Source organism: Balaenoptera borealis, assembly GCF_965194805.1.
Source record: "Balaenoptera borealis genome assembly, chromosome: 12".
Lineage (NCBI taxonomy): Eukaryota > Metazoa > Chordata > Mammalia > Artiodactyla > Balaenopteridae > Balaenoptera > Balaenoptera borealis.
In genome coordinates this window covers 42551800-42568904 of record NC_138869.1, presented here as the reverse complement: position 1 = coordinate 42568904, position 17105 = coordinate 42551800, and the positions used below count along the sequence as shown (strand labels likewise).

At 37.9% G+C, this 17105-nt stretch overlaps 1 protein-coding gene across 4 annotated transcripts in view; it reads left to right on the top strand.

Annotated features, from left to right (window-relative positions):
• Positions 1-17105, top strand: part of RBM6 (RNA binding motif protein 6) — a 105284-nt gene that overhangs the window by 26426 nt on the left and 61753 nt on the right. For 3 of the 4 annotated variants that reach the window (XM_082346111.1, XM_082346110.1, XM_082346112.1), the window contains exons 4-5: positions 1035-1124; positions 2415-2484. The exons of the other annotated variant lie outside the window; for it this stretch is intronic. In XM_082346111.1, coding sequence (XP_082202237.1) covers positions 1035-1124; positions 2415-2484 — 160 coding nt within the window. The remainder of the gene's footprint in view (positions 1-1034; positions 1125-2414; positions 2485-17105) is intronic. 4 annotated transcript variants of the gene reach the window in all.

Genomic DNA, 17105 nt, shown 5'->3' with positions numbered 1-17105 from the left:
TGATGTTAATGTTGCAAGTATTCTCTTGAAGCTAACTTAATTGACTTAAATGTTGAATTTCTGTATGTATAATGTATAATCTAATGTATATATAATCTAAGTGAGGAGAATTATGTTTGCAGTTGGACATTGAAAATATTATCTTTTAAAATAGGTATTACCCATCTCTATTGAAGTTTCTGTTATTTTGGACAGTAATTCTAAGACATGCTAACCAAATAATGGATTTTGAGAATGTTAGAGCTGGATGGCCATATAATTTATTGTTCAAGTCAGGACACTTTCAAGAGTAAAAGAGGACACTATTTGTAATTATGCCAGGAGAGTAGGCATAACTGGGAGGTGTGGTCACGTAGTTATAGGAGACTTTTTTCCCCAAAAGTTAAACCCTTTTTATAACTGTTGAAATGAAAGAGAATCAATTAGAGCTGAGACTTTTGTGAATATGGAAAATGCAGATTTCTCTGAATTGTACTGTTAAGTTATATTGGCAGATGACACCTTTTGACTTTGTTCTGGAATTTGTTATAGATTACATCTTTGATAAATGACATCTGGTTTTATTTATTTATTTGCTGTTTTCTCATTCAGGAAAAGAAAATTTTAGTTTTGAGAATCTAGGTGATTTTTTTCCTGTTTATAAAAGTCGTATTCAGTGTTGTTTCTCTTAATTTTCTGCTTTACTATTTCAAAATTCCCTCAATGAGCATGGATCTTAACACACTTGTATTCTAATGATTTGAAATCAAATTTTGGGGGAATTCCCTAGCAGTCCAGTGGTTAGGACTCAGCGCTTTCACTGCTGGGGCCCGGGCTCAATCCCTGGTCGGGGAACTAAGATCCCACCAAAAAAAAAAAAAAGAAAGAAATCAAATTTTGGAACTCAGAAAAATAGAGACAATTATAATTTTTCATATCTTCATATGATGTAAGTCATTTTGATTTTTGATCCTGAGTACCTGTATTTCATGTTATTTCATTTTGCGCATTAACATGTATTTGTTTCTAAAATAATTTTTTATTCTGGATTCAAGGATCAAGATTATAGGACTGGCCCAAGTGAGGAGAAACCAAGCAAGCTTATTCGATTAAATGGGGTGCCTGAAAATGCAGCAAAAGAAGAGGTAAGGATTTTTTTCTTTTTCTTTTTTCCTTTTCCTTTCTTTTTGTCAATTAAAAAAATTTTTTTAACTTTTTATTTTGAAAAATTGTAGATTCCCAGGAAAGCATAACGAAGTATTCAGGGAAATCTTGGTTATCCTTCACCCAGCTTTCTCCCGCCCGTCCCCCAGTGTCAACATCTTGTATTACTGTAGTACAGTAGCTAAACCAGGAAATTGGCTTTGGTATAATCCATAGAGCTCATTCATTTTTCACCAGTTACACATGTACTCAACTGAGGTGAGGTTTGTTAAAAAAAAAAAAAAATTATGACAAATGATTGCTGTCCTTAGACCTGATAATCATCCTTTAGGGGATGATCCAAGATGCAGTTACATAAAGATGCATAAAGATGCGGTTTATTGACAGTAGTAAAAACTGGGAGCTGCCTAACTTCTCAGTGGTGAAGGACTTGGTGACTAAACTATGGATGACCTTAAGGAAGAGTTTGGTCAGAATATACAACAACCAGAGCAGACAGTGCTTTACTCTGTATTAGGCATTGTGTGATGCTTACAAGCATTAGTTCATTTAATTATCACAACATCCTATGAAACAGGTACTCTTTATTCATTCATTCCAAATATTAAGCACTATTGTATTCCAGGCAGTGTTCTAGGCACTGAGTGATATAGCAGTGAACATTATGAAGTCACTGCTTCCATGGATAATAAAAATAAGCAAAAAAAAAAAATTCAAGCAGTGATAAATGCCCTGAAGGAAACTAAAGTAAGGGTTTAGAGCATCATTGGGGTATAGGCTATTTTAGATTGGGTAGTTAGGGAAGACATCACTGAGGAAGTGACATTTGAGCCCAGGCCTGAATGCAAGTGAGAGAACAGTCCATTTGAAAATGGGGAGAAGAACTGACCAGGCTGAGGGAGTTCAGGTGCCATGGCCTTGGACTGGAAGGAGCTCAGTGCATCATCTTATGTTTAAAAGATGAGAATCCGGATGCTGAAAGGTTACACAGCACATGAGCAGGAGAGGCTTGGAATACAGGCAGTATGATTTCAGAGCTTGAGTTCTTGAGGTTATGCTCTTCTGCCTTTTTTATGTACTTGAGAATTTTTAAATAATTATGTTCTACTTATTCAGCAGTTTTTGAATGCCTGGAGTGTGTATGGCTCAATTTTGCCTTTGTAAATTAATCATAGCTTTAAATTACGTAGAATAAAAGCCACTAGGGGAAATATAATATTCAATATTTGATTATGATGTGTATCATTACTGTACATACCATATTCTTGCAGATTCTTCATGCCTTTCGGACTCCTGATGGCATGCCTGTAAAGGACTTGCAGTTGAAGGAGTATAACACAGGTGAGTTTCATGACTTGCATGCAGCCTTGGGTTAGGAAGAGTCTTTGTCAGATCTCTTCATCTTGTGCTACTCAAAATTTTTTTAAGAAACCATAGTTAAGATTTTCGGAAGTCTCCTGTTGATGCCTTCAAATAACAGCCAGCTTTAGTGTTAGCTGTGGTTCTTTGTGGACGTTTGTCCACACATAGGCAATAAGGATGCATGTTCCAGTTCTTCTGAGTGCCTGTGAGATATAAAGTGAGTGTTGTAGCATTTGTCCCCAAATATATTTTATATAATTAAATCATTAAACTTACTGCTTATGTTCTTCATGGTGGTGGAATGTTTACGTTTGAGCCTGGTAAGATTTTAATTATCTTACTATATGTAAAATTTTACATTTCATTTCTTCAGCGTGGAATTTTCAACTTTCCAGAGAAATTGTACAGATTAGTGGTTTCTTGAAATTTTAGTCTTATTCTGCGAACAGACTCCTGCAACAGCTATTTTGTTGAAACCCATGAATAGATCCAGAAGAGCTTTCTTTTTGACCTCTGTTCTGTGGTCTGAACTGCAGATTAGATTTTCAGAATATCCTCCTAGTATTTTAGAGTACCAAGTTTGGTCAGTTTCTTCAAATCTTATTACAGAAAAAGTAATCAAAAGTGAAATGCCATGCACTCAAGGTATTGGACCAGTATTTTTAGGACTACACATATGAAGTGGTTTAAAAACAGAGGTAATATTTAAGTTATCTATTTTGCAGAATTTTAAATTGAAGAAGTAGAGCATTCGTTTTTTCACAAAACTTAGAATTTCAGTAATTCATGTTAAAGAACTCTTCAAGTAAGAGTAAGCCATATTTTTGAGTAGATAGTTTACTTTTAAACAGTTTACCATGGAATAAAATTTTTGCATTAACTAGATAGCTTCTTTCAATTGGTTCTACAGAGGAAAACTATCCACAAAAACAAATTTTTGTGCTTGAAATAATCTGGTGTTTGAGTTAAGTACAGAAATTTTTTTTCTGTAATTTGACAGCAAACTCAGAAGCATTATTTCTCAGGAAGCTATTGTTTCCTTGTTTTAAATACGTCAACTCTAAATTTGTGGAAACATGACTAAGAGTAGTTATGTTGTTCTCGCACACCACTTTTTTGGCAGGGTGGGGCATGTGTCTCATACAGACTTTCTTGATTTACTATTAACTTTGGGAATTAAAAATAGAATTTATAGGCTGCCGTTGCTTTTTGACTCATAGGGCAATAATTTCAGCTTTTATCTTGTTTCATGAACTGTGCTTTCGTTAAGTATTGGTATTTTTAGGAAAAAGACATGTCTTGATGTTTAAATAGCAGCAGTTGCAATTCTTCCATTTCTTTAGTACTCATTGACTTTCTATGTATATTGTCAGATTTATTAGCAGAGTAAAACCTACATTAACTTACACGGTTTACAGAGGGAGTTCTTAAATTTCCTGGCTGTGGTAGCTATTAAAATTGTAGCTGGCACACCAGAGATATTGATACACATGTGAAATCATTCAAGACAGGACAGTGGTTTTATAAAAAAAAAAAAAAATCAGCTTTCAGGAAATGCACTTTTCTTGGCATTTTAATATATGAAGTGATAGTATAATAAAAGTATATATATGCACATACATATATGTGTGTATATATATATATACCTTTTAAAATGAATGGATTGGATTACCAGTCCCATGTTATCCATATTACATCACTGTGTGGCAAGTAGAATGAACTTTTAAAATTATCGGTCAGATCATGTTATTCCCCTGCCTAACACCCTTTAACACCTTTCCATCTCAGTTGGAAGAAATTCCCAACTTCTTGTTTTGACTTACACAGTCCTGCATGAGTTTGCCCTTGGCTGTTTGTCTGACCTCATCCCATACTGCTCTCCACCTTTCTTATTATACTCTAGCCACACTGAGCCTTTCTGTAGTCCTTGGCAAATAAAGACTTCTTTCTCTGTCAGGGCCTTTGCACTGCTCTTCCCACTGATCCTCACTTTTCTTTTGGGGTTTAGTTCTTGGCTTCAGTTTCAACTCTCAGAGGCCTTGCCTCACCATCCAATCTAATATCACTTCTCAGTCATTTTTTATTGTATCTGGGTTTGTCATCATAGGATTTATCACTTTGATATTTTTCTCAGTGGTTTTGTGTGTCTTATTCCTCTCACTAGAGAGTTAGCTCCATGATAGCAGGAGCCTCGTCTGTCTTGTTCCCTCCTGTTTACCCAGTTCTTGACACTATGCCAGGCCCTGATGGGTTCCCAGCATGCCTGGAATGAATAATGTGGTGTATGTGGAGTAATGTATATGGAGAGCAGCTGTGGTCTCCTTTCAGGTGAGGTGCATTAAAAGGTAGTTTAGGTTTCACAGCCGTGCACTCTTACGTATCTGCTGAAGAACATACCTTGAAACAATCAGATGTTCTGAGAACTTTAACATTTACTTGTTCAAAGGTTTTGAGTGAATTTTAATAGAAATGGTGTCTTTTATAAATGGCAGTCAATTTTTTAGGCTAGGATAACCTCCAGAGACCATGTAGGATGGATGTTGATCATAAGAGGGGGATTGTGGGGTAGAGTTCATCCTTTTAGTTGATGTATTGGGGAGCTAGTCTGTAACAGAGAAAACGTTAATGCCTCTTCACTGACTCAAGTAATATCAGTTTAATTTTTGTCTCATTTAGAGCTGTGTAAGTACAGGGCCACAACTTCTATCCAAAATCTGTGGGGTCAGATGAATTTATGAATTTTTCTGAATATAGAAAGGTAATGTGGTACGTAGCTCATACATGAATTATTTCTCCCAGTGGGATGTGTATCAGACGTAATACTTCTGCAGCAAAATGAATATTCTCACTAAGAAGATGACTATAAAGAGACTAAGTGTAGTATATAGGTCAAGATTTGTCTCCAAATGACTTCACTGAAAATTTACCAAAAACTTGGTATTTAGGGGATATTTGGATTTTGGAATTGCAGATAAGGGACTGTGAACCCACACATATTGTGTACGTTTGAGTTTTTCTATTGCCATGTGCAAATATATAATAACCCTATTAGTTGTAAAAGTACCTTGACTTACATGATTATATTCCTGGGGAAAGTATCAGGAATGAAATGTCTTTTGGTGACTGAGCAAACAAATTCTGGTATACACATACAATGGAATACTACTCAGCAGCAAAAATGATGAAACTATGTGTGCATGTAACAACATGGATGAATCTCAAAGGCATTATGCTAAGTGAAAGAAACTAGACTCAAAAGGCTACATACTGCCCTGAAAAGAAATAAAGTACTGATACATGCTACAACTTGAATGCACCTTGAAAACATTATGCTCAGTGAAAGAACCAGACACAAAAGACCACATATTGTCTGATTCCATGTATATGAAATATCCAGAATAGGCATATCTGTAGAGACAGAAAATGGATTGGGTAGTTTGGTGGTTGTTAGGGGCTGGAGAAGAGGGAAAAGGGGAGTGACTGCTTAATGGATATGGGGTTTCCTTTTGGGGTGATAAAAATGTTCTTCTGGAACTAGATAGTGGTGATGGTTGCATAACACGGTGAATGTACTTAATGTCACTGAATTGTACACTTTAAAATGGTGCATTTTATGTTCTCTGTATTTGATTATAATTTTAAAAAATACTGCATACTGTATGATCCTATTTATATGACATTCTGGAAAAAGCAAAATTATAGTAATAGAAGATAGTGGTTGCCAAGGTATTGGGGGAGGAGTTGACTGTAAAATGGAAGCATAAGAATTGGGGGGCATAATGGAACTGTTTTATATATTGATTGTGGCAGTGGTGTATCAATGTTAAATTCACTGAAGTTGGTAACTACTGTGGTTATGTAAGAGAACATCCTTATTCTTAGGAAATACACAGTGAAGTTTTTAGAAGTAAAGGACCAGGATGTATGCAGTTTTCTCTCATGGGGTTTAGAAAAAAAATTTGATGAATATGGAGAAGGAAGGGAGTAGATATGACAACATGTATCAATAGATGAAACTGGTAATGGGCATATAAGTGTGTTCTTTGTACTGTTCTTGCAACTTTTTTTGTAACTTGGAAATTATTTCCAATAAAAATGTGAAAAACTGACGTAAATCTGATGTATCCTATTTTTAAACAATCAGCAGAAATCTTGCAAGATAAAGACTACAGTGAACTATTTCTGTCAACAAACTATAGAGCAGTGGTTCTCAGAGTGGATCCTGGACCAGCAGTGTCAGTACTACCTCTGAACTTGTTAGAAATACATATTTTCAGACTCCTTTCTAGACCTTCTGAATCAGGAACTCTGGGGGTGGGGCCTACCAATCTCTGCTTTAACAAGCCCTCCATGCGATTTTTTTTTAATGTCTATTTTATGTATTTATTTATTTATTTGGTCGTGCCGGGTCTTAGATGCGGCAGGCAGGCTCCTTAGTTGTGACATGCGAACTCTTAGTTGCAGCATGCATGTGGGATCTAGTTCCCTGATCAGGGATCAGACCGGGGCCCCCTGCATTGGGAGTGTGGAGTCTTAACCACTGTGCCACCAGGGAAGTCCCTCCATGCGATTTTTGATGCACCCTGAATTGTGAGAATGATTGCATTAGATTATTTGTTTATAGTCTTTATTCTAGAACTTTTTTGCACCGTTTAAAATAGACAGTAAGCAAGTGGACCTTCTGTAAGTAGAAAAGCCTAATGCATATGTGCCTTAAGAGCCCATGGCAGGGCCTTGCCTACCTGATATCAGTTCTGCTGTACAGAGCTGGGGCAGGAACTGGAGTAGTGTTGATGTTATTTTATGTTCTTAGTTGTTCTTTCTGTTTATGTAGCATACTTCCTCCAGAGGTCTTGGAATGGTTGTAGATGTTCTCATTCTCACAGTATTTCTCTGATATTTGAATGCAGACAGAACTGCTGTTGATTTTTAGATGGACTTGAATACTGACAGTATAAAGCTTGCTGTGATTTTTTTCCCAAAGGAATTTGTATCATTTAAGTAAAAACAGTATAGCTTATGGATTATGTTTCCTAATAAGTCTCAGACATAGAAAGTAACTCTCTTACAGTAAACTGAAGTGCTACAGAATTGTTTTAGTACTGCTTCATTAAGTAGTGTCAGAAAGTTAGAAGGTTAATAACGTGGTGTTAGTAGGAAGAAACAATATCTTGCTTTGATTCTGTCAGTGTTCATACAGTGAGTGGACACAGTTTTTGTGACCCTGTGAAGGAAATTTCTTCTTAGGAAGTAAGCATTTGCAGCAACCAAGTCACTTGGTCTCGTACCCTAGCATTTTGGGTATATTGAAAGTGTCAGAGGCTCTCTGCATTTATTAAGGAAGCAGGCTCATATCCTTTCATTTTTCACAATTGAAATGGTTTGAGTTTTTACCTCTGTGTTGATAAAACAGAAGTGCCTTCCTTAAGAAAAGAAAAAACTCTGAGAGGATCTTTCAGTTTAGGGGCAGAAATCCATTGTGAAATGGGTTGACACTGATGATACAAAACATGCATAGTTTATGGTATTCCAGATGGAGTAGCTCAACATCATTTATAAAAAATAAATTATAGTTGGAAAATGCAAATACACATTTTTGCTTTTTTTTTCTGGCACTTACAGAATAGACAAGTAAAACTTTTAGTTCTTAGGGGAAAACTGACCAATCAGAAAATATCACACTTACTTGTCACATCTCTAAAACTACAGAAGATGTTTTCAACCAGGAGACTTACTGGGTTTGGTACCACATTTGGGGAGGGTGTTTACAGATGAGCCTTAAGGAAAGGTGGCTGAGCTTTAAAAATAAGAATGTCTGGGAAGCCAAGAGGCACTTTTTAGGGCTGTGTGGGCCTTGTGGAGGCAGTGGATGGACTCTATGGCTGAGCGGAGAACAGTACACCTGGAGAAGAATCCTGTGATGCGGTCCTAGAGGGATCAGGTGAACTGGGGAGAGGTGCTGGAACTAGGGTTAATTTTAGTCATCCTTGGCATTACCTGGGGATTGGTTTTGTTTATTTCATTTTTAATGTTTCCCACCCCAAAGACTTTGAGTAGAAGGTCCTGTTAGAGAATATGGATGTTTTGTGACTCTTACCCTCACTTTAAGGTACCCTCACCTCTCCTGAGAGATTACCTTGGTGTAGACTCTGGAAATGGACAACTTGGCTAAGTACCATAAGCAGAGACATGAGCGAGTTGTCTCTGATGATGATGTATTCTGAACCTCATTAGGTGGTGTGTTACTTACTGCAGAATAGGGGCTCACTGGACTATTGGGAATGATAGCTTGAGGTCCCTGTAGACTTTATAGGAGCAGTAAGGCACTAAGGTTTAGTGACTAAGGGAAGTTTGAGTTTAGGTCTGTCAGCTAGTAAGGGGAGGGGTCGCCTAAGAGGATATAAGTATGTTTTCAGGGCTTGGTCAGGTCTGGGTACTTTTGAGGGTTTGTTGCTGACTTTAAAGTAGAATCCCAGTACTGTTTTGGAAAGCAAGACTTTAGAATTTCTGGTTTTTTGTTTTTTGTTTTTTTTTTATAAAATGTATTTATTTATTTAAGAATTTCTGGTTTTACTTAATCTTTTTCTTTGGGGTAGTTAACTTCCCTAACACTTAAGATGAAACTCATTTTCTATTCTGGGAGCTGGCTTATTCTTCAACTTAAGCTTCCTTATTAAAACCCCTTAAGTTAGCAAGGATGGTTAGTGGTAGTTTGCAGCCCTGGTAGGGAAGTTTTAATATTTTTATTGACTTTGTTATTGGGCTCCCTGCATGCTACCTTTCCTTGGGGCTTTTGGGTGTCGAGTCTTTTTTTTTTAATATGGTATTAATTAATTGATTGATTGATTGATTATTTATTTATGGCTGTGTTGGGTCTTCGTTGCTGCACGCGGGCTTTCTGTAGTTGCAGCGAGCAGGGGCTACTCTTTGTTGTGGTGCGCGGGCTTCTCATCGCAGTGGCTTCTCTTGTTGCAGAGCACGGGCTCTAGGCACGCAGGTCAGTAGTTGTGGCTCACGGGCTCTAGAGCGCAGGCTCAGTAGTTGTGATGCATGGACTTAGTTGCTCTGTAGCATGTGGAATCTTCCTGTACCAGGGCTCAAACCTGTGTCTCCTGCGTTGGCAGGCAGATTCTTAACCACTGCGCCACGAGGGAAGTCCTGGGTGTAGAGTCTTAATCTGGATCTGAGAATGGGACATCCTTCGCAGCCCAAGGCATCACTTTATTCAGAAGCAAGGACCACCAGCTTGGCCGTTTTTGGTTGGTAGACTATGTAGCATTGGAGGTCTCTATCTAAACCACACAGGACATCTGGAGTTAGAACAGACAGGTGACAGTATAGCATGACAGTGATGAGCAGATGCCTTAATTGGCAGGTTATATTCTCTTCCCTAGAACTATTTGGCTGAGATGGAGTTTGCCTCTCTGAAATGCAGAAGGTGTTTGAACTGTTTATAGCCCTGTGTCGGTTCACTGCCTTTCTGAGTTCCTCACTCTTCTTTAGGTAGAATTGCTTCTGGCTTCTATAGTCCTCACTTGTCTTTTTGGTCAAATGCATAGGTGGCTTTGTCTGAATCTTAGTTTGTATGAGGCTGTATGGGGCTTCCTGTGCCTTTTGGTAGTTAGAAGAATTCGCTGAAGAGTTCCCTCTGATGGAGTAGCAAGAAGAAAAGAGTCATTAATCAGCCTGCATAGTGCAGGAGCCTGCTTGAGTCCCAGCTTCAGTCCAGGGAGGAAAAGTCATTTATACAGTTACCTTCAATGGGAAGCAGATAGAGACCATCCATAAAAACTATTTATAGGATTTAAAGTACATTGGCTTCTTCCTTTAACTTTCCCCTTGCAGAACATCTGATTTGTGCTCACCCTTTCTAGCTTACATTCTCTACCCTCAGAATGTAAATTAAAGCAATTTTTCCCTACTTCCATGTTTCTTACTTAGGTTATCACTTAGGTCTTCTATCTAAGTTAAATACAAGCCTCTTAGGAACTATTTGGTGGTAATGATTACACTACTTTGTGAATACACTACTGAATTGTACACTACTGAATTACACTACTTTGTGAATATACTACTGCATTTTATGGTATGTGAATTACATCTCAATTTTAAAAAATAAGCCTTCTTGAAAATTGGTTGACAGCTTTTAGAGGCAACAGGATTAAAAGAGAATAACACCTAGGTGAATGCTTGAAGGTAATCACTGGTCAGAGAGATCAGCAAATAAAGTGATGTCCCCTGAGTTTCAGAGAAGTAAAATAAATCAAGACTTTTCATGGGTATTATAGGAAATGATCAGACAAGAAGTAGAGAAAAATGCATACAGATGGACCTTTTTTGTGTGCTTTCTGGAAGGCTCATTGTACCTCTGTTCCAATGCATATTTTTTAAAAAGAATATTTTCAACCTCTAAAAACGTAATTGGGTTGTAAGAATTTGTAAATTCTCAGAGAGAAGCTGTTTTCTACATAGGAGACCTTTGGAGGCCTTGAAGGTCTTGGTTATTTCAGTCTCAGTATTGGGGAAGTTTCTCTACTATTTCTCCTTACTAAAAGAGGGCTGCTTTGCCTTCAGGGGAGTTTTTTTTTTTTTTTTTTTAATATATTTATTTATTTATTTTTGGCGGTGTTGGGTCTTCGTTTCTGTGCGAGGGCTTTCTCTATTTGTGGCGAGCGGGGGCCACTCTTCATCGCGGTCCACGGGTCTGTCACCATCACGGCCTCTCTTGTTGTGGAGCACAGGCTCCAGACGTGCAGGCTCAGTAGTTGTGGCTCACGGGCCCAGTTGCTCCGCGGCATGTGGGATCCTCCCAGACCAGGGCTCGAACCCGTGTCCCCTGCATTGGCAGGCAGATTCTCAACCACTGTGCCACCAGGGAAGCCCCCTTCAGGGGAGTTTTTAAATGATCTGGAGCACTTTGAGATGTTTAGAGTGGTCTGAAACGTGACTTCCAAACCACCTCAAAATGTACCTTAGGAACCAGGATAGGGGAAATGGTAATATTTCATTTGTAGAACTTAGTCCTGACTCTGTTGAAAGAATGTTAGTTTTGTTGTGGTATTCCCTCTTTTGGTTTTGTGGGGCCTACTGTTTTTTGTTTTTGTTTTGACCACGATTTTTAAAACTAGATTTGGACTGGAAAGAGAAAAAAAAAGATATTCATTGGCTTGGTTTATATCTTTCATGGTTCATTCAGTTGTTTTAGGGGCAGGGGGAACAGGAAAAACAAAGTAAAATAAGACAAAAAATTCCTTTTGTGTTTATTTGAATGCCCACCAGTGCTTTTGCATTTATCAGAAATGAGTGTTGGTTGTCACAATCGTCAGATACATGTTAGAAAATCCCGTGGTACAGGAGTTGGGGTGGGGGCTGTGGAATAGTACTTCATAGCTCTGGTGAGGGAAAGTGACTAGATAAGATCATTTTGATTTTAATTTTATTTATTTATTTTTTAACTGAAGTATAGTTGATTTACAATGTTGTGCCAGTCTCTGCTGTACAGCACAGTGACTCAGTTATATACATATAGACATTCTTTTTTTATATTCTTTTCCATGATGGTTTATCAAAGGTATTGAATATAGTCCCCGGTGCTATACAGTAGGACCTTGTTGTTTAGATAACATCATTTTAAAAGATGAATCAAATGTCCCTGACAGGGTAGGAAAATCATTGCTTAATAAATGAAGCTTAAGCTTCATTAGGTTTTTCCTAATAACCTAGCAATTGAATTTGTGTCACAAATTAAATGATTTCCTGCCTTTGCTTGTCTTCAAATCAAAGAAGAAAATATTAGTCCTGTTGTCTTATCTCACACTCCAAGCTACAAAAATTCCTGGTAGCAATGTGTGAGGTTATGTGTGAATTGGTGGTTAAATAATATTTGTGTAAGTATTGGGATATGTTTCTTCAACCTGAAAGTATTAGTTAACATTAGTTAACATGTATGTGCTAACTTTGGAAATAAAATATTGGATGAGTAGATCCTCTCAAGAAATTTTTGTCAAAAATTCTGACAGACTTAATTTTAATTTCTAAAACTATGCAATGGTGTTATGTTGAGGGAGTAGAGTGTTCTGTTTGTCTAATTGTAAGTAATTTAAAATTCTATATTTTTTAGAAAATTTTTCATTTTAGCTTTCAGATTAATATCAAGTCCTAGAAAGTGCTCACCTTGTTTATAAGACAATGAGTATGTTTGACAATGTACAAGCATATCTGATGAAAGGTTTTGGTAAATCTTTGTCAAGAATAGCCCTGTATTTTAAAATGACTGCATGGAGGACAAGTGCCGTCAGTAAGTTAGCTGATTACAGTGGTGTTTGCAGTTGAACTTGGCATGGGGTGGGGGGAGTGGGGGCGACAAACTTCATGTAAATTGAGAAATGGAGGTCTGAATATGTTCTGGAGTGATGTCAGCAGAAAGCGGTGTATGCCTCTGTGTCATATAGGCAGAGAGATGGTGAGAGATTTTTTTTCCTCCTGACACCAACCAATTCTGGCACTAAGTGGGTATCCTATAATTCATTTCAGTTCTGACACTAACTACCCAGAGTTAGCGTCAGACTCCACAGGTTTAAGGGCTTAGTCCCACAACACTGCCTTTACTTCAGATGCCATTCACAAGTATCAGATCCCCAGGTTACCCATACGTCTGTTGGAGGTTCTCACAATCCCCCACCCCCTTCAGATTTGATAATTTGCTAGAATGGCTCACAAGACTCAGGGAAACACTTAACCAGTTTATTATACAGGACCAGGTGAAGAGGTAGATAGGTACTTAGGTCTGGAAGGGTTCCAAGCGTAAAAGCCTCTGTCCCATGGAGTTAGGGTGCACCACCCTCCTGGAATGTGGATATGTTCACCAACCTGGAAGCTTTACAAATCCCATGATTTAGAAGTTTTTATGGCGGTTCCATTATGTAGGCATTATTGATTACCTCATTGGCCATTGGTAATTGACTCAATCTCCAGCCCCTTTCCCCTCCCTGGAAGTTAGGGTATGAGGCTGAAAGTTCCAAGCTTTTAATCAAGTCTTGGTTTTTCCGATGACCAGGCCCCATCCTGGAACTATCTAGGAGCCCACCAGGAGTCGTCTCATTAAAACAAAAGACTCATCGCTCTTATCACTCAGGAAATTCCAAGAGTTTTAGGAGCTCTGTGTCAGGAAACTGGAGCAAAGACCAAATATCTCTCTATGATACCACAGATGGGGATCCTAAAGCTGTATCTGGTTGGTACCTGCTACCTTTTGTTGGACCTCTGTTCTCTATTACAGGGCATAGATGACCTAGGCTCATGGTCTGGTCAGCATGAGTCTCACAGAATGCCATCTGTCTGCTAACTCTTCTCTAGATGCTAGTTCACTTCTGGAATAGTTGAGTGGCTAGGCTAGTGTGATCTGCTGTCATCTTGAACAACTTGCAGCTCAGAAGCCATTATCTTTGTAGAACCTTCCCAGAGCCCCTTAGAACATTGGTGAATTGTCCTTTTTGTACTAAGACCCAAGGCAGTGGGGAAAAAATGTTTATGGGCCATACTTTCTTTCCCAGTCAAAATGAAAATAGCTTTGTGACCTATGGGAAAATCAGATATGTTTTTAGTATACACTAGAAATCAGTGAGGAAATTCATCAGTGCTAAAATTTTAGCAGCAACACAGGGGCAGCTGTCTCATCTTTAGTCCCTGAGAGTGCTTTGTAATAGAAGCACAGGGGTACTGAAATGTATTATCTCATGCACCCCTGAAACCACCCTGCGAAGGAGTTACCATCATTGCTACTTGGCATATGAGATAATCCAGGCCCAGAGAGAAGTGGCTTGCCTGAGGGCACGTGGTGAATTAGCTGTAGCTTCTTGCCTATGTACATAACTGTAGAAGTTACTTTCTTGTGTGTTGCTCCAGTGAAGATACTCATTACAAGTGATGTGACATTGACTGAGCGACACTGTGTGCCGGGTATTATGCTAGTGTTGGGTGTACAGAAATGAAAATATCCCCCTCCCCCACTTAGTCTGGGACCTCTATTGTTCTGGGATCATCTCTCTGCATGGGCAGTTTGCTTCAGCATTGATGCTACTCCTCTCTTGGGTGATCCTTTTTGCCACTCCTGTACCATCTTTCCTGTCAGGTTGGAGTGTTCTTAGCTGGGGGGAAAAACTCAGATCTAATTTCTGGTGGTGGCTCTGTAGGTTTTTTTGGTTGTTTTCAAGTGAACAAAAATTGAACTAGATCATTGGCTCTAAAAAGAGTAGTTGTTCCCAGATTTTAAAAAAGTCCTGGGGATTTAATATACAGGGTTGTGACTATAGTTAACAGTACTGTGTTGGATATTTGAAGGTTGCAAAGAGGTGATCTTTAAAGTTCCCACCACAAGGAAAACAAATCGTAACTGTGTATGGTGATGGATGTTAACTGAACTTATTGTGGTAATCATTTTGCCGTATATACATATATCAAATCATCATGTTGTATCCTAAAAGTAATACAGTATTATTTGTCAATTATAGTTCAGAAAAAAAAAAATGTTCCCTTTTTTGACTTACATAGCATTTTGAGATGGTCTATGCTTATCTACGTGTCATAACTCTTCCATTAGACTAAGCTCTCTGAGGGCTAGGACACTCCCCTCCTCTGTGCTCACATAGCGTTGTAAATGTCAGTGGAATTGAAATGAGTTGAATAAGGGTGAGAATTTCCTAACAAATGTTAATCTGGGCCCGAGAACCATCCATCATCAGAATGAAGTGACCCTAAGATTAATTTTGGATTTTGAAAACTACTTGAAAATACAAACCAAAAAAAATATTTAAAAAAAATAACCAGCTGGTGCAGATGGAAAGCTAGATAAAATAGAACCATATGCAGTTTTCAAAAATTTAACAAGTAATCATCAGTGTATATCTTTGTAGTTTCATCTGTTTTATTATAAACCAGCAATCCTTATATGCATAGTTGAAGGAGAGAGAATTGAAAGTGCTTATAAGATGTCAAAGTGATGATTTCATATAGGCCAGTTTCATTCTTCCCAGATGGTATTTTGACATGTAAGTCGGATATTTTCCTAATTTTCCTAATGAAAGCTGCAGGTACATACTCATTTGAGGTTTTAACATAGCAAAGTATCTGTTGGAAATCTTTCACACAGGCCTCCTTTGTCATGTTATTTCCATTGATGGGAATTCAGATACCTGGATCAGTTCTGTTTGACTTTTGTTAAAATCTCTAACCTGATAATATTTTACTTTTCTTCTAAACACCTATATTCCCAGTGAAATGGAATTAGGAAAACAAGACCGATAGAACTAAGCCCTCTTGAATCTCTATTAATATTTTTCATGGTGCTTTTTATATTCATAATGCTTTGTTTCCACAGAAATATTACTCCTTGTTTAAAGGGAAAAATCCCTGTGTTTTCTTTTTCCTCAAAGATACCCAATAAAATTTAAAAAATTAATTTTTCCCTCTGCCCATGTCCTTTAAAATTCTGATTCTTTTTTACATTTCATAGTTGGTATGTATATTCTGGCCTTTTTCAAAGTCAACCAGTACTCTCCTAATGGGAGATTCAACTGAACTTGTTTATGTTTAGTTGGGTTTTTCTTGGTCAGTTTGAATATAGGGCTGCTCATCTCATTTGCCTAGATAATAATCTTGGTGTATAACTGTTATGAAAACTGGGCTTGGTATAGACTAACAGTTGGCTTGAATGATCAAGGGCCGTGTTTGTCAGCGTCACTGAGTCAGCTTTTCTAGGGACAGAGACTAAAGAATTAGTTCTGGGATTGGATATTATTTATCAGGGCTTTGTTTTCTGTACCTTGTTGTCCCCTAAGCACCTGGTTAGCTATTATCACAGATACTTTTTTGGGGAACAGGCAACCACATTGTTAATGAAGATGGAGAAGAATTGAAAATTTAATATTACCTTTGTAGATTTCCTTCCTTGGCCTTGTTCTCATCCTTCTCAACTGCAAAAAAAAGTATAAGGAGCATTCACATTTCTATGAGAAATCTATACATTTAGGTTAGAAAATGGAGTAAGATATGCTTTTTAATAGTCATACAAATAAGCCACAAAGACCCATCAGCCCACCAGGTTTCTTCCCAGCATGCGATGATGGAAGAAAAAGGTAATAAAAGAGACTTTTTTATTACTCTTTTTAGGTGAGAATCTGTCTGTGGGACTGTTAACACTGAGTTTACCATCTTGATGATTCCAGATGGTTCCTAGCAATTCTGAATGCAAGGTTGGTTGGTAGTCTTCAGAACATTTAGGTCTCTGAGTGGAACATCTTCTGTGTCTACTAGAACTTTTTCTGTGAATTATAAAATTACATTTGAGAACTAAAGGAAAAAAATTCCAATTATCTCAATACAACCACTGTAATCATTTTTGTTTACAGTTGTGTCACATTACATCATTTTCAGATTTCTGTATATTCACCTGTGCTTGCTCAACTCCTCTCCCCTACCCCACACCCCATTTTCCCTCTCATGGAGTGAGCATGAGAGTTGGGGGTGTGACTCGGCTATGGCTTCAGGTGGTCTCTCCAGTTTTCTCTGAGGATGAGCATTCACTATGCTGGCTGTGATTCTGT